This window comes from Schistocerca piceifrons, chromosome 5 (genome assembly GCF_021461385.2).
Source record: "Schistocerca piceifrons isolate TAMUIC-IGC-003096 chromosome 5, iqSchPice1.1, whole genome shotgun sequence".
In the NCBI taxonomy this organism is placed as follows: domain Eukaryota; kingdom Metazoa; phylum Arthropoda; class Insecta; order Orthoptera; family Acrididae; genus Schistocerca; species Schistocerca piceifrons.
The window spans coordinates 274,053,674-274,077,883 of record NC_060142.1 but is presented as its reverse complement, the minus strand read 5'-3'; the positions used below and the strand labels follow the sequence as shown (position 1 = coordinate 274,077,883).

Genomic DNA, 24,210 nt, shown 5'->3' with positions numbered 1-24,210 from the left:
TAATCCGCTGACAGGGAACTTTATTCTCAGTATTCTAGACGTAAGGAATACAAATCCGTACGCTCTACGAAACAAGTCATACATCTTTCATACAGAAGAATGAGATCGCGTTTCACGGAAGTGCAAGGATCATCAGAGCTGCTTTGCCGGTAGCACATACAAAACAAAATAAGCTCTGCTGATGTTCCTGTTATGTTTTCTGACTGAAGTAATTCAGTTCTGCCCTTTATTTTCTCCATGCTATTCTACCTTTGAAAGTGTTATGAGAAGAAGCAGACGAGTATTTCTGTGAGATCTCGTAGTGCACACTTATTTTGTGTGTCTTCCTACGCAAGGTGTCAGATAAGAAATGGTGGAAACACTGGCAATAATTTTCTGCTCCCCATACGAGATGTTCTGAAATTCGAGCCGTAGCTCTTCACTGCACGATGTGGTGCTGAATTTTAGGAGAATACTATCTTTTTCAAAAATCCCAAATGATACTTCATCTACGGAAAAAAAAACTGAATTGAGGAACGTGATGTGGCAACACGCTAGGACCGAAATCCGTGTACAGCGAACACAAGTGACACCACAAAAACCTAAATAATAAAGTAATCTCGTTTTCAGCGTCCCGTACTTCAATCGGTAAAAACGGAACCATACTTCGTTGTCCGTCTCTCAGTCTAACAGTTAAACACCTTTTCTCTCGGTTACCGATAAACATACGGAGTCGAAATTTATGTCTCACACTAAGGTCTACCACCTCTTGGCGGCGTACAAACGTACTCAAAATATACGGGCATTCATTTCACTTATTTTGACAATCGCAAATTCACTCATCATAATCTACAGGATACTTCCCGTTCACCTGTAATCGTGAAATTTGGCAAGGAGCAAGATTTCACCGTAAAACTACAGTAAAAAAATCCGAAAACTGTTATTTGTAATTATAACCAAAGAAAAAAATTATTATTTGTTATCTGTCCCCTTTTTCACAGGTAGAGGTAGACGATCAAGTTGAAATTTATGCCACATACTAAGCTCTGTGGTTACTTGGCGGTGTTATAAATGTAAGCCTCTAAGTCAATGCAGTCAAAAGGTACGACCGTTTATGTAACGTATTTTGATACCCGCAAACTCACTCATTAGAACCTAAAGGATACTTCCCGTTGACCTAGAATCCTGAAATTTGGCAAGAAGTAAGGTCGTAGTACAAGTAAAGGCAAAACTCTGAAAATTGTTAATTTGTAGTAACATCACACGAAAACAAATATTTTGTCATTCGTTATCAGACTGTCTGTTCGTCTGTTAAGACTCCTTTTTCTCAGAAACGGTTTGACGTATCGATCAGAAATTTATGTCACATGTTAAGGCTTATGGGCCCTTGGCGGTGTAATAACTGCAAGCATCTAAGTCAATGCAATCAAAATATACGGTTATTTACATCACATATTTTGATACCCGCGAACTCACTCATGAAAACCTATAGGATACCTCCAGTTGACTTAGGATCGTGAAATTTAGCAAGAATCAAGGCTTCACAGTACAAGTAAAGCGAAAAAAAATCATAAAATTGTGAATTTGTTATTATATCACACGAAAACAATTTCTTTTCTCTTTTGTTATCCTACTTCAGACTTAAAATCAAAACATTCTCGAGAGTCTTGGAATTCCTACTACCGATATCTTGCCAGTATCATTGTCGATAATAGGCAAAATCGTGGAGATTCTCAATTTCTGGGATGGATGAACTCTTGATATACATAACTAAGTTTGCGCGGAACCCACAGAGCGCAAGTCGTACCACGTTTATGGTTGACAATTCTGTTGAAGTGGTCATAATTAGTGTATCTCCCAATTTATTTTAAGCCATCTAGGGAGAAAAGTTTGCATTACATGAGAATTATTTTGTTTTAGATGCAACTAAGTAAAAGCTAGCATATTTTACGTTTGCACTGGTATTACAGAATATGTACGTGGGAACGTTTGCAGCAGTCAGCTTCGAGACTCACCAAAGCAAAACTATCTGTCCTGCGGTTTCAGTTCCGTTGCACTCTGATGTGTATCGTTTGTCGCCGATCACAGTCTTACGTTGTACTGGTAGCGCAGTTAGTTATGTGCATCTTCCGTAGGTCATTATTATGACCGCTCGCTATGATATGGAACAAGTCAGTTTTACAATAATTTTAGTGGACCCTACACCCTCTCAACGGAAAATATGGCAACATGCTGGCCATTTACGTGCTTGCTTGAATTTTTTATACTTACATTGATTTACACTTAGCTATTTTGAATGTCTCGCTCTCTTGAACACACACACACACACACACACACACACACACACACACACACACATACACACATACATACATACATACACACATGCAAACGCACACGTATATTAATACGAGGGGGGAACGATGGATACTAACGCGCACGTTTGACGTTAACAATCAATTAATGTGTTGTTGTTGTGGGCTTTTGTCCAAAGACTGGTTTGATACAGCTCCCTACTGTAGTCTTTCCTGTGCAAGTCTCTTCACCACTGAATAGCACCTGCTTACTGTATGCACGTCTAAATCTCCGACTACAATTATTTCCCCCACACTAGCAAGCTGATTATTCATCGATGCCTCAGAATGTGTCCTATCAAAGGATTCGTTCTTTTAGTCAAGTGGTGCCACAAGGTTCTCTTTTCCTCTGTTCGATTTAGTACCTCCTCATCAGTGATTCAATCAACTCATCCAGTCTTCACCATTCATCTGTACCATCCACATTTCAAAAACTTCTATAAGCTTCTCGTCTGAATTGATTACCTTCCGCGTTTCACTTGCACACAAGGCTGCACACCAGCCAGATACCTGCAGAAAAGACTTCCTAACACTTAAATTTGTATTGGATGTTAATTCCTCTTTTTCAGATAAGTTTTCCTTGCTGTAGATAGTCTGCATTTTATATCCTCTCTCCTTCCATCATTGTCGGTTATTTTACTGCCCATATTCCATAACCCTTGTTTAACTTTTCTTGATATTCATATTAGAATTTCTTTTCAAGAAGCATTTCATTCCGTTCAAGTGCTGTTTCAAGTTCCTTGTCGTTTCTACAGAATTACAGTGTCATCGGCAAATCTCGAAGTTTTTGTATCGTCTCACTGAACTTTAATACCCTTATCAAATTTCTCTTTGGTTCCCTTTACTGCTTGCTCAGTCTACAGATTAAATAACATCAGAGATAAGCTACAATATTGTCGCTTCCTTTCTCAGTTTATTTCTTGCCTTTGATGTCTTTCCACTCCCACAACTGTAGCATGGTTTCTGAACAATTTATAAACGAAATTCGTACCCTGCATTTTACCCTGCGACGGTCAAAATTCCAAAGAGTTCAGTCCAGTCAACCAGTCAACATTAAACAATACCGGTAGTGTATCTATTGGGTTTATTCCTTATTACATATTTCTATATAAAAGACTAATAGAAATTAATATCTCTGACAAAGGAACCTCCCCATCGCACCCCCCTCAGATTTAGTTATAATTTTGGCACAGTGGATAGGCCTTGAAAAACTGAACACAGATCAGTCGAGAAAACAGGAAGAAGTTGTGTGGAACTATGAAAAAATAAGCAAAATATACAAACTGAGTAGTCCATGGGCAACATAGGCAACATCATTGATGCCGTCCGCACAGGAGCGCCGTGATCCCGTGGTTAGTGTGAGCAGCTGCGGGGCGAGAGGTCCTTGGTTCAAGTCTACCCTCGAGCGAAAAGTTTACTTACTTCATTTTTGCAAAGTTATGATCTTTCCGTTCGTTCATTGACGTCTCTGTTCACTGCAATAAGTTTAGTGTCTGTGTTTTGCGACCGCACCGCAAAACCGTGCGATTAGTAGACGAAAGGACGTGCCTCTCCAATGGGAACCGAAAACATTTGATCCAGGAAAACACGTCTGATATATTCTATACGACACTGGTGACGGCATGTGCGTCACATGACAGGAATATGTTGTCGACCCACCGAACTTGCACACTTGGCGAATGGGTAAAGAGATTCTTCTACCTTGCCCGATTTAGGTTTTCTTGTGGATGTGATAATCACTCCCAAAAAAGTGATGAAAACGTAAGTGTGTGTCACATAAACTGCAACAAATGAATACAATAGTTTCACAGTCGTACAGTTTTCTCTGTGCTCTGTCAAAACATGTGTTTTTAACGTTTTCAAATTTTTCCTTGTGTAGACCGTCAAATCCTGCATGTGTCCAAGCAAATCTGAACATGTCCTGGAATTTTGGAGAGCGAAATTGATTATGTGTGAGTGCCTGAACTCTGATAATTGTCTGAAAATAAAAATTTAAACTCTTTACTGGAGGGAAGAATCGAACCAAGTAACTCTTCTTCCGCAGCCGCTCACGCTAACCACGGGACCACGGCGCTCCTGTGCGGACGGCATCAATGATGTTGCCTATGTTGCCCATGGACTACTCAGTTTGTATATTTTGCTTATTTTTTCATAGTTCCACACAACTTCTTCCTGTTTTCTCGACTGATCTGTGTTCAGTTTTTCAAGGCCTATCCACTGTGCCAAAATTATAACTAAATCTGAGGGGGGTGCGATGGGGAGGTTCCTTTGTCAGAGATATTAATTTCTATTAGTCTTTTATATAGAAATATGTAATAAGGAATAAACCCAATAGATACACTACCGGTATTGTTTAATGTTGACTGGTTGACTGGACTGAACTCTTTGGAATTTTGACCGTCGCAGGGTAAAATGCAGGGTACGAATTCCGTTTATAAATTGTTCAGAAACCATGCTACAGTTGTGGGAGTGGAAAGACATCAAAGGCAAGAAATAAACTGAGAAAGGAAGCGACAATATTGTAGCTTATCTCTGATGTTATTTAATCTGTAGACTGAGCAAGCAGTAAAGGGAACCAAAGAGAAATTTGATAAGGGTATTAAAGTTCAGTGAGACGATACAAAAACTTCGAGATTTGCCGATGACACTGTAATTCTGTAGAAACGACAAGGAACTTGAAACAGCACTTGAACGGAATGAAATGCTTCTTGAAAAGAAATTCTAATATGAATATCAAGAAAAGTTAAACAAGGGTTATGGAATATAGTTGAATTAAGAAAGGCAAAGCTGCGGAAATAAGATTAGGAGACGTGGCACTAAACATAGCAGATGAGATTTGGTATTTGGGCAATAAAATAACCGACAATGATGGAAGGAGAGAGGATATAAAATGCAGACTATCTACAGCAAGGAAAGCTTATCTGAAAAAGAGGAATTAACATACAATACAAATTTAAGAGTTAGGAAGTCTTTTCTGCAGGTATCTGGTTGGTGTGTATCCTTGTGCGCAAGTGAAACGTGGAAGGTAATCAATTCAGACGAGAAGCTTATAGAAGTTTTTGAAATGTGGATGGTACACATGGAGGTGCGATGGGGAGGTTCCCTTGTGAGTAAGAAGGATAAATAAGGCGATTAATAATTACTGGTATCAACTGCAGCATTCACAGAATGGGGAATCATATTCGGTACGAGACCTAACAATGACATTTAGAGACAAGTTCAATCAACCTCTCTTAGCTCAGAAGTAGCTTCAAAGCTTTGTCTGCTTTTTCTTCTTTGTCATCCAGAGGTTCATCCACACCGGTACACAGATTCAACGCGAGGTCAAACATCTGGTACAATATATCTCGTCACAGTACCGTGCTTATGCACTTGACAGTAACCAGCATTGATACAAGACGGTCAATTCCTTCATGGAAAAAGTCTGTGGTTGCCTACGGAATCATGGCTGTACCCAGGCATGCAGATGAAATGTGGTCTACATGATTCAGGTTTCTTTAAGCTGCAAATAGCGCTGGCAGATTGTTTTCTGCATCCTAAGGCCTTTTTCTCCGTGGAATCATTGTACCCTAGTAGACTAGTCCATACAGAAGTAAAGAATCGATGCCAAGGAGTAAATCCAACTGAATCCAAAACCTTGGATGTGAAAAATTTCTGGCACCTTCACTTTTTTGTACTAATTTAGGTAGTTCAACAACAAACCTCCGATTATTTACAGACTCGAATTCCCATGCATAAACAGCTTCAGACTTCAGATTACTTTACAAATGAGTTAATGTGTTAAATATTGACGTCAAGCATATAAGTGGGAAAAAAATTAGAAATGTTTGAAATTATATTTAAAGTTTGTTGGAGGTTGCTGAAGTGCACTCATTATAAAACACTAGATGAGTATAATCCGAATAATTTGAGCTCCGCTTTAAGCAGACGATAGTTTCCCGGTATCTCAATGTTCATGACATGATGGCTCCTCAACTGTGCGTCGCAGAATGACATAATTTTGTAGGTGCATTCAGTGGTACATGTGGATACTGTGTGCAACATGTGTTGCGAATTACAAAAGGAGTGATGAATGTAAAACGTCATGCCTGTCGCTGCAGTTTTACTGCATAAACTGTGAAAATGCAGTAAGCGATAAACTTTCTCCTTTCATAATTTTTGTGCGGGGTGTCAGCGGATAAAAGTTTTGCAAAGGTTTGAAATTATGTGTAAAGTTTGTTGAAAGTCGCTAAGTGCTCTCATTCTCAAGTACTTCTGACATTACTACTGGGAATGTTGGTAAATATAATCCTTTAAAACTGCTAACAGTACACTCTGAAATCGCAGTGAATAGATCCACCGAAAATGAATAATAAAAAAGGTTTCTTCACCGCTACATACATGCACTGAAAATTGAGACTGAAACTAATGAGAATGAAAATGTCAATAAAGTTCTTGGGTGAATGTAAACTCGGCGGTAGAATTGTGTCGGTAATTTTTAGGTTGATTAACAGACGTGCTCTCTAGCCGCTAGATGGCGATAACATCTGTGACACGATAAAAAAATAGCGAGGTCGGAGATGATTATTAATGAGCTATCCAGCGCGCACTAATTAATTAGCTGTCTGTGTTGAGATCTAAAAGAGACGACACGCATATTATGACTTCTGTAAAACAAAAAAAAAAAAAAACAAAAAAAAATATACGCATGCCAAGTATTATTAAACTTGTGAATGTATTACGTAAAGGTCGTGCTTGAAAATATATTCGGGACAGTTTTAAAAATTTGTTTGAATATTTATTTATTAGTCCATGACAGATCGTGAGGACATGCAAGGACACCAGTAATAATGGAGGGGAACATCAACGTGTTACCGCGGGGTTGAAGATGTATAAGAAATCATTTCAAGACCGGACGCAAGAACATTTTTTGATTTTTGTATCTATGTATTCATAACGAAATCTTATTGTTCAATTTTTTCTTCATTAGCTACGGTAACTACTTGGATAGCCGTAAGCCTACTTTATTCGATAAAATATTCCAGAATAATCTTAAAGAATCATTAAAATGTTTTAAATATTACCCTTATCATTTCCAAATTTATTTCCGATCATTTTACAGAATTTAATACCCGACTTTTAGATCCTCATATCCACTTCGCTGCTGATGTCCTGTTGCCCGTAATATATTGCTGTAAGAATTTGTAGCAATCTTGCCACGTCGTGCAAATCGTCAACGAAAGTTCAGGAGTTGCAATGAATTTTTTTATTAATGCTTAGGTGGTGTATAGCAATGAAAAATTGGCGTTACGAGCTGTTTAGATGTCGACTCTTTGAAAACTGGATACAATCTGCGCAATGATAGTGCTGTTGCGCGTCTGTTTATACTTTTAGTAACAATCAATACTATTGTTTAAGATGCAAATTTATAGAAGTACAATAGAAAGTTTATACACAGAGATAAACTGTGGACAGTGTAATTTAGGTACATTATTTCCGGAAGAGTATGTATAGGTAGTTCGTGAAATAACCAACTTAGAATCGTGAAACATGATAATAAACGGAAAGTAAGCGAAAGTTGGAACGAAAGTTGGAGCTATAAATTAAAAATGCTTTCTTTTAACAGTAGCCACATAGTTCGAAATGATTCCTAGGGGTGAGAATCAGTATATGTTTACATTTGCAATAAAGGACTGCATAATTTCTCTTCAATTACAAACGATGTTGCAAGTATTTTACATTGCTGACCTGTTATACTTCAACCTTTGATGACACAATAAATATAATTCGAACAGAATATGAGGCAGTAATAAATTCTAGTGAATATTGGTAGTGATTGAAGAATATAGTTAATTAGTGGCTTCAATGTTAACAAAAAATATCTCTACCAATTACAGAGTCTGCGTATTAAGTATACTTGACCCTGATGTAGTCATGAGCTTTCAATTTAGCCTCTAGCCAGAACTTGCTTATTAACTGCTTTATAATTCACATAGTAATTAGAATCATATTGCAATATTCCAATGTTTGACAATATTTTATATGCATATCTGAGGCTAAAATGGATCTTCGTGGGATGTTCTGTAACACACTGGATGAATGTAATCCGGGCTCTATCTGCAGGCAGTGAGTTAGGTTGCTCAAGATACGCAGTCTTGTCACATTAAAGTGACCACCAACTCGACGTCAACGTGCAACCACTCACAGATGGACAGGGGAGTCCATACGGTAGTTTGTAAGGGGAGAGGGGGGTGGACTATACCTGGGGATATGATGTAATTTTAATATTTGGAAAGATGAATGGCTAGATGTAAGACGCCATAAAAAGTTCCAGTTATGATCCTGTTAAAATCTGTATAATACCGACTTCTAAATAATTTTCTTGAAAGGAAAACGCCTGATTACACTATATTTTTCCTTTCTTTGAGAGAGTGGGAGGGGGACGGGTTGCGTGGACACCCTTTGCCCCCCCTCCCCCTCGGAAATGGGTAGCCCTGCAGACGGCAGGAGGCAGCACTAGCAGTGGGGGGTATATAAAGCGTGTAGGGTTGACATAGATAGTTTTCTAACAGACAGGGAGCAGTAAGTCGTCCTGACCGAGGTGACTTCAAGAGAAACAAGCTTAACTTCAGGTGTGCCCCAGGGCAGCGTAGTAGGTCCGCTGCTTTTTACGATTTACATAAACGATCTGGTTGATGGTACTGACAGCGGCATTAGACTGTTTGCCGATGACGCTGTAGTCTACAGGAAAGTAGTATCACACGAAAATTGTGAACAAATCAATGATGATTTGAAGAAAATAAATGCGGGTGTAATGACTGGCAGACATCTCACAATATTAGTAAGTGTAACCTACTGCGTATAGCAAGGCGAAAATCCCCATTAATGTACGAGTACAAAATAAATGCCCAGTCTTTGGAAGCAGTAACATCCGTCAAGTATCTGGGTGTGAGTATTCGAAATGATCTCAAATGGAATGATCGGATTACACAAGTAACGGAGAAGGCGAACTCTAGATTGCGGTTTATTGGTAGAATCCTGAAGCGATGCAGTCCTTCAACAAAGGAAGTAGCTTACAGTACGTTAGTTCGTCCTGTCTTAGAGTATTGTTCGTCTGTATGGGATCCTTACCAGTTAGGTCTGATTCAAGAGAGAAGGTCCAAAGATGAGCGGCAAGATTCGTGACTGGTACATTTAGCCATCGCTAAAATCTCATAGAAAGTTTAAAGTGGGACACACTTGCAGGTAGACGGCGCGCTAAGCGGAAGGGGCTTTTCACTAAATTCCAAAATCCGATCTTCACCGAGGATGTAGAGCATATATTATCACCACCAACTTTCAAATCGCGCAATCATCACAATTCAAAGATAAGGGAAATTAGAGCTCGTACTGAGGCGTTCAGACAGTCGTTTTTCCCTCGCGCGATCCGCGAGTGGAACAGACAGGGGGAAATAGGACTTTGGCACGAATTGTGCTCTTCGCCACACATCGCTTGGTGGCTAGCGGAGTATATATGTAGATGTAACTGTAGATGTCGTCGTAATGAGGAAACGGAGCGATTTATCTGACGTCCAAAGGGGCGCCTTGGCTTTCGAGCCAAGGGTAGGAGCATTTCCAAAAGGGATAAGAAGGTAAATTCTTGCCGCGCTGCCTTGGATAAAGTACAGCGTGCTTCAATACTGACGCTGAGGCAACTGTGGTGCACCACGGGCCAGACGACGGGGGTGAACGATGTCTACAGACATGTGAACTGCAAGTAGACGTGCAACTGTTGAGCAACTGACCGCCCAGATGAACCATGCGCTACCAACAGTCTTCTCAACGGCTGTTCAGCGATCGTTGCTGTGTACGAGCAGGCACCTGGTTCATCCACCCATGCTGACTGCTGTTCATCGGTTACGAAGGCTTGGAATTTGCACGCCAGCGCTGCAACTGGACGACCACCGAGTGGCAACAGGTTGCTTTGTCAGCGAATCACGCTCCACCGGAGAGATGGCCGTTGGCTTGTACAGAGTGTAACGTCTGAAGGCATACAACCTACAACAATCGCCGGAAGGGTTCAGGTCGGAGGAGGGAGCATTATGGTCTGGAGAATGTTTTCGTGGCATTCCGTGGATGTTCTCGTCATTCTGGAAGGAACAATGGATCAATACAAGTATACTTACATCCTTGGGGACCATGTCCACCTCTACATGCTGTTTGGTTTTCCTCGGCATAATGGCTTCTACCGGTAGGCCATTGTGAGGTGTCACACAGCTCACTGTGTATGTGCATGACGCAAAGAACAGCAGGATGAGCTTACCGTACCTGCCTGGTTACCAGACTCCCCAAATTTAAGCCCAACTGTGAATCAGTTTACCATCTTAATCAGGTTGTTCGCACCAATGGATCATGAACCGAGAAACCCAGCGCATCTGGCCACCACGCCACTGAAGCCGTCATTGCTCCATACCCCTGTCGGTACCTTCTAGAATCTCATTCACTCTTCCTGCAAGTCTCGCCGTGGTCCGCGCTGCAAAGGGTGGTTATTCATGCTCTTCACAAGTGGTCGCATTATTGTAACTGGATGCTGTATAGCCTATACACTGTTTCTAATTGTAATACTTGTCTTACTGCGTTAAATCTTTAATAGAAGATAATACTCCTTAATGGGTGGATTATGATAGCATTTTAATTTTTTAAATTCGGTCAATAATTATATGAAATATTGAAAATAGAAATTTTTGTTGTCCCTTGAAGCCATTAGGTCGGCATTCTGCAACTACATTCGTGAACCAAGAACCATAAAATGGGATAGAAGATGAGTAATACGGATTGGATACACTGCAGACTTACAATATAGAGGTTTGCTTGGCAAAGAAACCTTGTTCATCCACTTAATGTGGCTGCCACTTCTGGGAACGCTTTATGTGTGTGAATTGTTTGAGGTTACATAGTGTTTCAGGAGATAGTCTTCAACTACGGAGAGAAGGAGAACTTTTACCACTTGGTACTGAAAGACTTATTTCTTTTTCCTGCCAAACCTTTTAATTTCCCATCTCCTAAAGCACATTTCCCTGGAGAAGGACGGATATGTTCTTCACTAAATATAAACCACTTCTCAGTTTTCATTAACTTTGCCCAGCAGATTTCGTAGTACCGGTACGGTATTTGGTATTTTTAATTTTATTGTAATCAATATGAGTAATCATTTTTGAATCTTAGAAAATACACTCATGTTCAGAAAAAACAGAACAAATGGTTCAAATGGCTCTGAGCACTGTGGGACTTAACATCTGAGGTCATCAGTGCCCTAGACTTAGAACTACTTAAACCTAACTAACCTAAGGACGTCACACACATTCATGCCCGAGGCAGGATTCGAACCTGCGTCCGTAGCGGTCGCGCGGTTCTATACTGAAGCGCCTAGAACCGCTCGGCCGCACCGGCCGGCGAAAGAAGAAGAAGGAAAAAAAACATAACACCTTGAGCGACTAGAGACAGTACGTTCATATTCACAGAACATGCATATTATCATTTTCTGCAGAAATGAATAGCACTTGAACCATGTCGGCCCGCGGGTTCAAGGTCAACATCGATATCGCGGCGCAACACCACCTACCTATAAAATGTGCCTGCGGCTCTCGTTGTCGCTATAAACCGAAGGTAACAGGAGCAGACGTGCAGGATGCCTCGCAAACGTATGCGCGAACCGTACCGTCAAATTAGTGAGTTTTAAAGAGCATGCATTATGGTATGAGAGAATGTGATGTCTGCTCGTGTCGGACCAAGTGTTTTGGCAGTGCAACTGGCGTGTGCACAATCGGAAGGCCGTAAAACACGACGAGGTGGGTCAGGTCGCACCCCTCCCCCCGCCCTCGCACCCCTCCAATCCGAATGGCACTGCAGGGCAGATCTGCATCCTCCTCGCCTCTGGCGCAACAGTGGAGCAGTGTAACACATCTACGCTATCAGAGGTGACAGTCCGTCGCCGTATATTACGGCTTGGGTTACATGCGCGTCGTCCACTTTTCCGCCTACGTTTGACAAATGTGCAGAAACATACTAGACCGCAATGGTGTATGGAACGACGTTACTGGGGACAGGAATGGCATTAGATAGTGTTATCGGACGAATCCAAATCCTGTTTATTTGTAAATGGTGGCCGCATTTTGTTTTGCTGCATCCAGGGGAGCGGCATTACAGTGACTGCATTCGCACGAAATATACAGCACCAACTCGAGGCCTTAAAGTATGGGATGCTATTGGGTACAACCACGAATCATAGCCGGTGTGTGTCCAGGGTACTGTGACAGTGTAACCTACATGAATGACATTCTGTGACCCATAGTCATACCCTTTCTGCACATCCCCAGACGCCATCTTGCAGCAAAACAATGCACTACTGTTGCACAAACACGTGCCTTCTTGGTGACCCAGAATGTCAGCCTTTACCTCTGACCAGCCAGATCACCAGACTTGTCGGCAATCGAAAATATGTCAGATATGGTGAAACGACAGGCTGCTGTGACTCAATGCCAACCACCACAGATGAACTTTGGAACTAGGTGAATGCAGCATGCGGGGCTATACCACAGGACGCCATTTACACCTTAAGCGGGTCGATGCTATCACGCGTGGAACAAGTTGTCAGAGCCCATGGCCGACCCTGTGCCTACTAGACAACAGGACACGTGCTGCACTGAGGTGACTGAAATGCTAATCGTTTCTGCAGAACATACTGATGTAAATGACCTGTGAATGTGAACGTCCTGTTTCTACACTCATGCTCATAAATTAAGGATAATGCTGATACATGGTGAAACAACGCTCTGGTGGGCGGTTTGCGGGTTTAAATCACCTCGGGGTATGACCATGCGGTGCATTTGACCTGCAAGTCGTCGCACAGTGGCGCTGGCAGCTCTCCACATACGCAGAGGTGTGTCGGTGCATGTCAGAGTACGGTGCAGCGAGTTAAGTGTGCAGACGTTTTCAGACATGCTAATGGTGACTGTGTGTTGAAAATGGCACAAAGAACACATATTGATGACGTTATGAGGGGTAAAATACTAGAGCAACTGGGGGATGGTCTAACACAGCAAGTCGTAGCACGGGCCCTGAGTGTGCCACAAAGTGTGATCTCAAGATTATGGCAATGATTCCAGCAGACAGGAAACGTGTCCAGGCGCTACAGTACGGGACGTCCGCAGTGTACAACACCACAAGAAGACCGATATCTCACCATCAGTGCTCGCAGAGGGCCATGGAGTACAGTGGGTAGCCTTGCTCAGGAGCTTACTGCAGCCACTGGAACAGTTGTCTCCAGACACACAACCTACAGACGACTGAACAGACATGGTTTATTCGCCCAGAGACCTGCAAGGTGCTTTCCACCGAACCCTGGTCGCAGGAGAGCCCGTAAAGCCTGCTGTCAAGAACAAAGTAAATGGTTTCAGGTTATGTTCACGGACGAGTCCAGGTATAGTCTGAACAGTCCTTGAAAGGGACCCATATGGAGGTCGTGGTTTGATGGTGTGGGGTGGGACTATGATTGGTGCACGTACACCCGTGCATGTCTTTGACAGAGGAACTGTAACAGGTCAGGTGTATTGGGACGTCATTTTGCACCAGTATGTCCGCCTTTTCAGGGGTGCAGTGGGTCCCACCTTCCTCCTGATGGATGATAACGCACGGCCCCACCGAGCTGCCATCGTGGAGGAGTACCTTGAAACAGAAGATATCGGGCGAATGGAGTGGCCTGCCTGTTCTCCAGACCTAACCCCATCGAGCATGTCTGGGATGGTCCCGGTCGACGTATTGCTGCACGTCTTCAAACCCTTACGACACTTCAGGAGCTCCAACAGGCACTGGTGCAAGAATGGGAGGCTATACCCCATAAACTTCTCGACTACCTGATACAGAGTGTGTCAACCCGTTGTGCGGCCTGTGTAGGTGTGCATGGTGATCATATCCCATATTGATGTCGGGGTACATGCTCAGCAAACAGTGGCGTTCTGTAGCACATGTGTTTAGGGACGGTTTTCTCAACATATCACCAATACCGTGGACTTACAGATCTGTGTCGTGTGTGTTCTCTATGTGCCTATGCTATTAGCGCCAGTTTTGTGTAGTGCCACGTTGTGTGGCACCACAAACTGCAATTATCCTTAATTTATGAGCATGAGTGTAGCTGCTGAATGGACTCTTTTTTTCTGGACGTGAGTGTACTCGCCTAGCTTTCCGGAAAGATGAAAATAGAAAAATGGTTCAAATGGCTCTGAGCACTATGGGACTCAACTGCTGTGGTCATCAGTCCCCTAGAACTTAGAACTACTTAAACCTAACTAACCTAAGGACATCACACACAGCCATGCCCGAGGCAGGATTCGAACCTGCGACCGTAGCAGTCGCACGGTTCCGGACTGCGCGCCTAGAACCGCGAGACCACCGCGGCCGGCGATGAAAATAGACTTCGCCAGTTTTCGTGCTAAATCTTTGTTGTCTACTCAATGCTTTAAGTTCACTTCTTTTGCTGGCAAAAGGTGATACTTCCATTTCGTCAACAGTAATGCAGGCGCACGAAATCAGCCAGGTTCATTTTGAAACGGCCCAGTCAATGTTGAATGATTTGTTTTTATATCTGCTTTTGTTCAGCATTGCACGAACGTCTTGCCTTCAACGTCATATCCGTAAACCCATGTTTCATCATCACCTATTATGACACATTTCAGTAGTTCTGCGTCCTTGTTGATTTCATCTGGCCAACTTACACTCGCCGCTTTTTCTGTTAGAAATTCAACAAGTTTGGAACAAATTTTTCTCTTAAAAAATGATTCAAATGGCTCTGAGCACTATGGGACTTAACATCTGTGGTCGTCAGTCCCCTAGAACTTAGAACTACTTAAACCTAACTAACCTAAGGACATCACACACATCCATGCCCGAGGCAGGATTCGAACCTGCGACCGTAGCAGTCGCGCGGTTCCGGACTGCGCGCCTAGAACCGCTAGACCACCGCGGCCGGCTTTTCTCTTAAATTACATACACAAAACAGTCAAAAAATTTCATGACACAAGCCAATTGATATTCCAACATCGTCAGCGACTTCTGTGCGTGTGATCCGGCGATCGTTCATAGTCACTTCCTTCACATTTTCCACGATCTTATGTGCTCAGCTACTGTGGCGTACAGTGCGCTCCAGCGGCTTTCACGGCCTTCTTCGAAACGCTTTTACCACGCGCAAATCATTGTTTTACTCACTGTCGACTCTACAGAAGTAAAAATTAATGTTTCTAACACTTTGCTGCACTTTATTCCGTTCTTATAGCAAAAATTAATGCAAATTCTGTGCCCCATTTTGAAACAATAATCGCCGATTCTACCATATCACATGTAACCTTTACGATGGCAGACTAAATATGCGGTATAGCTAACACTGTAAAAACGTTCCAAAGTTGTTTATCAACGCTAATCGGATTAATACAGCACGTGGAATTACTAAATTATGGTCGTACATCATATACACATCGCGAAAAAGACATTGGGAGATACACATATTAATCGACTATTACCATTATTTACCAAAACATAATGTGTCCACCAAACAATACTTGACATATTCATTTGTGGGCACATTCCCACAAAAACAGACGTATCAATTCAATATTAGTTCAAGGAAGGCCCTACATGTATTGGATACTGACTATTTGCAAGTGTACACCGATTGTCGTGAAATCTCAAAAACTGTTTCGCTGTTCACCGCGAAATTGATATGAATTTCCTCTTGCTCCTTGCCCAGATCCTGCGATGCTCTTGTATTCATTTACACACACGCCATCATGCAAATATAAATGAATCAACGTTCACACTTCAAAGATCATCGTTAGGACACATTTCGAATTAATATATCGAATAAAATGCCTTTGCTCTGAGACATTTTATATGATGTTTCTAAACACACGAAACCGTCTGACCGCGCAGTCCGCGACCTTGAGCATCTGCACACTGCTGGCGTCGTTGAAATGCGTCTTGTTACATCGTGTCGATTCACACAGAGGGCGCGGTCTTGCCGCCGCAGCGAGCGCCTGTCTGTCTCAAATTACAGATTCACCGTCATGGATGGCAGCAGTGAGTACCCGCAGCCGCATTTTTTGCCTCTCACAGTGACGGCTGAGCCAGCAAATCTGTCGTATCGGTGAGACTTATCGAACAGGTGAAGAAGTGCAACTTCTAGTACGTTATAAGAACATTTTGAAGAGGACCGAAACATGGAGGGATATACACTGAAGAGCCATAGAAACTGGTAATACCTGCCTAACATCGTGTTGGGCCCCCCGCGAAGACGCAGAGTGCCGCAACACTACATGGCATGGACTTGACTAATATCTGAAAGTAGTGCTGGGTGGAAATGACACCATGCATTCTGCAGGGCTGTCCATAAGTTCGTAAGAGTACGATCGGGTGAAGATCTCTTCTCAACACGACGTAGCAAGCCATCCCAGATATGCTCAATAATGTTCATGTCTGGGGAGTTTGGTGTCCAGCCGAAGTTTTTAAACTCAGAGGAGTATTTCAGCAGCCACTCTGTCGCAGTTCTGGACGTGCGGGTGTCGCATTGTCCTACTGGAATTGTCTAAGTCCTTCGGAATGCACAATGGACATGAATGGATGCAGGTGATCAGACAGGATGCTTACGAACGTGTCACCTGTCACTGTCGTATCTAGACGTTTCAGGGGTCCCCTATCGCTCCTACTGCACACGCCCCACACCATTACAGAGCCTGCACCAGATTGAACAGTCCCCTGCTGACATGCAGGGTCCATAGATTCATGAGGTTGTCTCCGTACCCGTACTCGTCCATCCGGTCGATACAATTTGAAAAGAGACTCGTCCGACCAGACAACACGTTTCCAGTCATCAGTAGTCCAATGTCAGTGTTGACGGGCACAGGCGAGGCGTAACGCTATGTGCCGTGTAGTCATCAAGAGTACACGTGCTGGCCTTCGGCTCCCAAAGCCCATATCGATGATTTTTCGTTGAATGGTTGGCACGCTGACGCTTGTTGTTGGTCCAGCATTGAAATCTGCAGCTATTTGCGGAAATGTTGCACTTCAGTGCGTTGAACGATTTTCAGTCGTCGTTCGTCCCGTTCTTGCAGGATATTTTTGCGGCCGCAGCGATGTCGGAGATTTGATTTTTTACTCACTGTACACTCGTGAAATGGTCGTACGGGAAAATCTCCACTTCATCGCTACGTCGGAGATGTTGTGTCCCATCACTCGTGCGCCGAACATAACATTCACTTAAATCTTAATAATCTGCCATTGTAGCAGCAGTAACCGATCTAACAACTGCGCCAGACACTTGTCTTATAAAGCATTGCCGACCGCAGCGCCGTATTCTGCCTGTGTACATGTCTCTACGCATGCCTATACGGTTTTTTAGGCGCTTCAATGTAGGTGCTAAACTGATTCAAAATGGTGAATATTTTTGCAAAAATTTTCATTTTCACACATGCAATAAGTTACATAAAATGAAGTACAGTACAGAATTAAGTGCTGGAAATCAGCTATTGCACATTACACCTTAAGAATCTGAAAGATATTACAGCAACAATGTAAGCACTATGTGATAAAATTGGAAAGCAACACGTAAAAAATCGAACTTCATGTAAAACAGTTACGTGTCGCATTCAAACGAAACTTATGTAGCTTCAAAAGGTATTACTGATCTCAAAACAAATTATTTCGTTGCTTGTATCCAACACCAACAACCGAAGATGTTATTCCATACACTTGTGTTATAATACAATTTAAGGCAATACCTCCCATCTTACGAGAAGTTGTATGCTTAACATTTGCAATCAGTGAAGGGCTTACCTGCTCGTTAAAATTGCACAAAGCTCCAAAGCCGATGGAATCCCTATCAAATTTTATACTGCGGCAGAGTTAGCCCCCCCCCCCCTTCCCCCAGTGTTAACTATAATCTTTCGTAAATTCCTCTAACAAAAAACTGTGCCCAGTAATTTGATGAAGAGTAGCAGAAGTGATTCACAGAACTACCGTCCAATATCTTTCACGTAAATTTGTTGTATCTTGGAACACATTCTGAGCTCAAATATAAAAAGGTGTTTCGGAGAGAATGACCTCCTACATGCCAACCAGCACGGATTTTGAAAACGTCGATCATGTGAAACTTAACTCACACTTCTGTCACAAGACATACTGAAAGCCAAAATTAATGCAGTTAGTCGGATGCAATATGTCTCGATTTCCGAAAAGCATCTGACACAGTACTACACCTATACCTATTATCAAAAGTACTATCGTATGGGGTATCAAGCGAAATTTGTGACTGGAGTGAGCAGCTTTTGTTAGCAAATCTTGCTATCTTGGATGGGGAGTCATCAAGGGATATTGACCTAATTCAGGTTCACCGCAGGAAGTGTGTTGAGACCTTTGCTGTTTGTGTTGTGTCTTTATGACCTTGCGAATAATATTAATAGTAGCCTCAGATTTTTGCAAATCATGTAATCTGTTGTGAAGTATTATCTGAAAGAAACTGCGTAAATATTCATTGAGGTATTACTAAAATTTGAATGGTGCACGCGTTGGTAAGTTGCTTTAATTGTTCAGAAATGTAAAATTGTGCCCTTCACAAAACGAAAAAACGAAGTAGCCTATGACTGTAATATCAACAAGTCACACATAGAGCCAGCCAAGTCATACAAATACCTAGTTGCAATACTTTGTAGGGATATGAAATGGAACGATCACATAAGCCTGGTAACCATTAGGGCAGTGCAGGTCTCAGATGCGGGTTCATTGGTAAAATACTGGGGAAATGCAATCAGTCTACAAAGACGGTTATTTACAAACCACTAACCTGAGCTATCCTAGAATATTGCTCAAGTGTGTGGAACCCATACGAAACAGGACTAACAGGCGATATTGAACGTGTACAGATCAGAGCAGCACGAATTGTCACAGGCTTGTTTGACCTGCGGGGAGTCACTGAGATACTGAGTGAACTAGCCTGAGAAAACCTTCTTACAAAGTTTCAAGAACCGGTTTTAAATGGTGACTGCGCTCCCACGTGGATCGCGTGACAAGGTTAGACTCATTACAGCGCGCACAGAGGCGTTTAAAGTTATTTTTCCCGCGCTCCATACGTGAATGGAACGGGGAAAAGCCCTTTCAACTGGTACAAAAGAACATACCCACTTCCACGCACGTAGCAGCGGTTTGCGTAGTATAGATGCATAATTATATCTGGATACACAAAAAAGAAATTAGGTCTTGGATACAGTTTTGTAGAGGTGTCGCTTGATTCCCTTTCCTATGAAGGTATTCATTTACTCAAATGTAATACTGTAGCAGAGTACGAAACTACCCTTTACTGAAAATGCAACATAGTATAACTGCGTTATGATAGACTAGAGAGAATGTCTCTGTAGCTACAACAGGGTCAGCTTGATAAATGTTGACACAATTCATCTAATCTGTTAGTTGTGCAAAACGTGTCATATTTTAATGCAAACTTGCTTTTCTGTCTTGACAACAGTAGAGCGTTCTACCTGAAGTGAAATGGCAACTATTCTGCATTTGTTCGTATTTGACAGGAGAATGGAAAAGCGCCATTACAACAGAATGAGAGATAAATAAAGCAGTATAGTTTTCATTTTCATCATTTTCTTCCACTAGTAACTACAATAACAATCCGCGATCACTAATTTGAAAAAGGTGCGAGTATTAAGACGAAGGCCGGCCGCGGTGGCCGAGCGATTCTAGGCGCTTCAGTCCGGAGCCGCGCTGCTGCTGCGGTCGCAGGTTCGAATCCTGCCTCGGGCATGGATGTGTCTGATGCCCTTAGGTTAGTTAGTTTTAGGTAGTTCTAAGTCTAGGGGACTGATGACCATGGTACTTAGAGCCTTTTGAACCATTAACACGAATTGGTCACAACTGAGCCTCAGGCTACGGTACTTGGCCGTATCGCGCCTCGGCAGCGCTCTTTTCGCCAGCGCGAACAAATGAAATAGTTCGACTTCTATTTCCTCCGTACTGTGCTGAGATATGGCTTTTTTTCCAACTTCAAAAACAATTTCGGTGTGTTAACTACAATTAGTTCGCAGCAAAATATCATCTAGAACGGACTAAACGTAAAGCCGCCAGCGACTACATATTTCACTGCAAACCCTTCACAATTTATGCTACATAGTACTTGGAAAGCAAGTATCACAGTTACTATGACCAACTTCGACATAATAGACACTTCATCTTCAAACTATAATGTGAAACTATAGGATTTGGAGATATCAACTTTTTGTGTCGATTAGTTTCTTCAGAATCGAACGAGAAGTATTTTATGGTGACGAAACCGCAAAAATCCGAAAGAAGTGGTTTTTAATTTCTTAAAAGAAGAAGAGAATCTCTACCGAAAAAGTAACTACAGAAGTTGGCGTAGTTTTTCTTCACTTACATTCAGTATTTTTTACAGCAAGAAATTCGAAAAACTCATTTTCCTCGTGTACCGCCGTCAGCCACTTTGTGGGAATCGCTTCCTGTGAGGCGTCCCTCGCCGCTGAAAAACGCTGGCAGCCGCCGCGTCGTGAACCGCGGCCAGGCTTTTAGTGAAACACCAATGCTTATACTGGTTGTGCTTTAAATATAATTGTAAACCCATTTGTGGGTTACGTTCTTGAGTTTTCTAAAGTTTGCTTGCTACAACGTCGATTTGCTGTTTTGACGTGTCGTAGTGGTGAACATTACGATGGTTTTTCTTTGAATGTATCAAGCAATTTAGCATAAAGAGGGATGTAACTGTTGGTAATTCTATTTTTTTTTTCAATTGCGATGAACAGGACTCGTTAATTTCGACTTCACGATAATATCTGATAGCTCCTCTGCAATTTTGTTTTTGGGTCAGACGAAATGCCACATGAGACAACTAAGTATGTTAAGCAGATGTGGAAGAAGTCACTCAATGTACTGATATAACTTATCTCTAACACAGGACATAAGTTTGCTTAGTAAATAGGTAACACATGCTAAATTTGTACACTTACCCTGAAAAACCAAAACGTTTGAAATTTAGAAAATGGCTCTGAGCACTACGGGACTTAACTGCTGGGCTCATCAGTCCCCTAGAACTTAGAACTACTTAAACCTAACTACCCTAAGGACATCACACACATCCATGCCCGAGGCAGGATTCGAACCTGCGACCGCAGCAGCAGCGCGACTCCGGACTGGAGCGCCTAGAACCGCTCGGCCACTCCGGCCGGCCCTGAAATTTAGAAATTTGTGGTAAGTTCCTATGGGATCAAAGTTGGGGTTGTTTTTATGGGCCGGCCGCGGTGGCCAAGCGGTTAAAGGCGCTACAGTCTGGAATCGCGCGGCAGCTACGGTCGCAGGTTCGAATCCTGCCTCGGGCATGGATGTGTGTGATGTCCTTAGGTTAGTTAGGTTTAAGTAGTTCTAAGTTCTAGGGGACTGATGACCTTAGAAGTTAAGCCCCATAGTGCTCAGAGTCATTTTTTTGTTTTTATTGAAGGAGACCAAACAGCGAGGTCATCGGTCTCATCGGACTAGGGAAGGAAGTCGGCCGTGCCCTTTCAAAGGAACCATCCCGGGGGATCAAAGTGCTGAGGTCATCGATCCCGCCGCGCGGAGTGGCCGCGCGGTTTGGGGCGCCATGTAACGGATTGCGCGGCCCCTCCCGCCGGAGGTTCGAGTCCTCCTGGGGCATGGGCATGTGTGTCGTTCTTTGCATAAGTTAGTTTAAGTTAGTCTAAGTAGTGTGTAAGGTAGGGACCGCTGACCTCAGCAATTTGGTCCCTTAGGAATTCACACACATTCGAACATTCATCGGTTCCTAGCTTTACACACAACCTAATCTAGCTTAAACTAACTTACGCTAAGGACAACACACACACACATGCCCGAGGGAGGACTCGAACTTCCGAAGGGGCAGCTGCGCGAACTGTGGCAAGGCGCCCAGACCGCTTGGCTACCCCGTGCGGCAGAACATTATGACCGCTGCCCACCGCGAGATTGAATGCCACGTGGGCACGTAAGGAAAATATGTAGGCGAAACAGAGAAAAATGGGGGAATCATTTACCCACGATACAGGCCGCAAATGGGGAAATTCACTGACATAAACGACTTTTGACGAAGAGCTGATTGTTATGGTCCAGTACCGGGGCTACTGCTCTCTTGAGTACCTACGTAAAGTGGATGAAAGAGGGTGAAACCACGAGTGGGTGACAAGTCATTGGACGTCCACGCCTCATCACAGGAAGCAGAGGTCAGAGGCTTGCCTGCTCTGTAAAGCAGGATAGGCTCTAATCTGACAACAGAGTATAATGATGGTGCAGGCTCAAGGGTTTCAGAGCACAGCTTTCAGCACATGTTGTTGAACATAGGGCTCGTCCTTAGACGATCCGTACTTCTTTCCATGTTTATCCAACAACGTCGTGAATTACGATTGCAGTGGACACATCATCATCGAGATTTGAACGTGGATAGATGGAAACGTGTCGCCTGCTCGGATGACTTAAGTTTCTTGTTACACCAAGTCGACAGCCATGTCCAGAAACGCCATCATATAGACGAATGGCTGGTCGATACATGCACGAACTGACGCAGGCTGTGTTATGGAGTGGAAGACATTCGCCCCAGCTTCGCTGGAACTTGTGATAATCATCAAAGATACCGTGGCAGGTGCGGACTACGTGAACATTATTGTGGAGCTTCATGCTTAATGTCTTCCCCGGTGGCGATGGCATCTTCCAGCAAGACAGCTATCTGTGTCACAAGGCCAAAAACTGTGCTTTAGTGGTCTGAGGTTCATGCCATTGAACTCACGTTGATGTCTTACCCACCAGATTCTTCATCTGAACCCGATGGAAGATATCTGGAACCCTGTATGGCGCCAGGGCCTCTCCCACAAACCATCAGCTCGTAATTTACGGGAATTGCGTGACCTGTGCATGAACATTTCATGCCACATACCTCCAGCAACCTATTAAGGAACTGTCAAATCCAGGCCATGCACAATCACTGCTGTGTTGCTTTCCAAATGTGGATCAACACGCTATGAAGCATGTGTCCATCCCGTTCTGGCTCATCAGTGTTTATTCGGTATGTCTTTTCCACGCTAATTTTGAACCGAGATGAATGCCATGAGGTTTAATAGAAAATCTGTCTTTGTGATCGTCTGTAATATGTAAACTGAAAAGAGTATTTGCTGTTTTTACCCGTGATTTACACAGAGTATATCGATTTCAAAATATACACGGTGATTCCGTGATGATGTTACAAACTTTCAGCGATGATCGAGAAGGGTAAATGTAAAAGTTTGACGTAAGGGACCATAGCCTGAAAACAACCCAGTCGAAGGGTATAAGCGAAAATCTAGTCAATTTCCGCCTTAACCTCACCAGCCATCAAACTAAGGGCCCCAACTTCCGAACTCTGATCATTACGGCAAGTGAAAGAGAGGAATTTATATGTGTACGATAAACCCCTTCCCTCGAAAATTCCCTTCCTTCATACTTTCTCCTTGTTACCGTAGATGCGGTGTCACTGATCTCATTTGTACTAAGGTTGCAATACTCGAGAGATGCCTGGTTGCTTCCACCGCCCTAAGTGGAATGCGTAAGTTCTGAATAATACAGGGCTATTACAAATGATTGAAGCGATTTCATAAATTCACTGTAGCTCCATTCATTGACATATGGTCACGACACACTACAGATACGTAGAAAAAGTCATAAAGTTTTGTTCGGCTGAAGCCGCACTTCAGGTTTCTGCCGCCAAAGCGCTCAAGAGCGCAGTGAGACAAAATGGCGACAGGAGCCGAGAAAGCGTATGTCGTGCTTGAAACGCACTCACATCAGTCAGTCATAACAGTGCAAC

At 42.9% G+C, this 24,210-nt stretch overlaps 1 protein-coding gene across 4 annotated transcripts in view; it reads left to right on the top strand.

Annotated features, from left to right (window-relative positions):
- Positions 1–24,210, top strand: part of LOC124799222 — a 185,103-nt gene that overhangs the window by 934 nt on the left and 159,959 nt on the right. Inside the window, exon 1 of one of the 4 annotated variants that reach the window (XM_047262758.1) lies at positions 16,337–16,418. The exons of the other annotated variants lie outside the window; for them this stretch is intronic. Within the exon in view, the coding sequence (XP_047118714.1) occupies positions 16,410–16,418 (9 nt within the window). The 5' untranslated portion in view covers positions 16,337–16,409. Of the gene's footprint in view, positions 1–16,336; positions 16,419–24,210 lie in introns of those variants that run through there. 4 annotated transcript variants of the gene reach the window in all.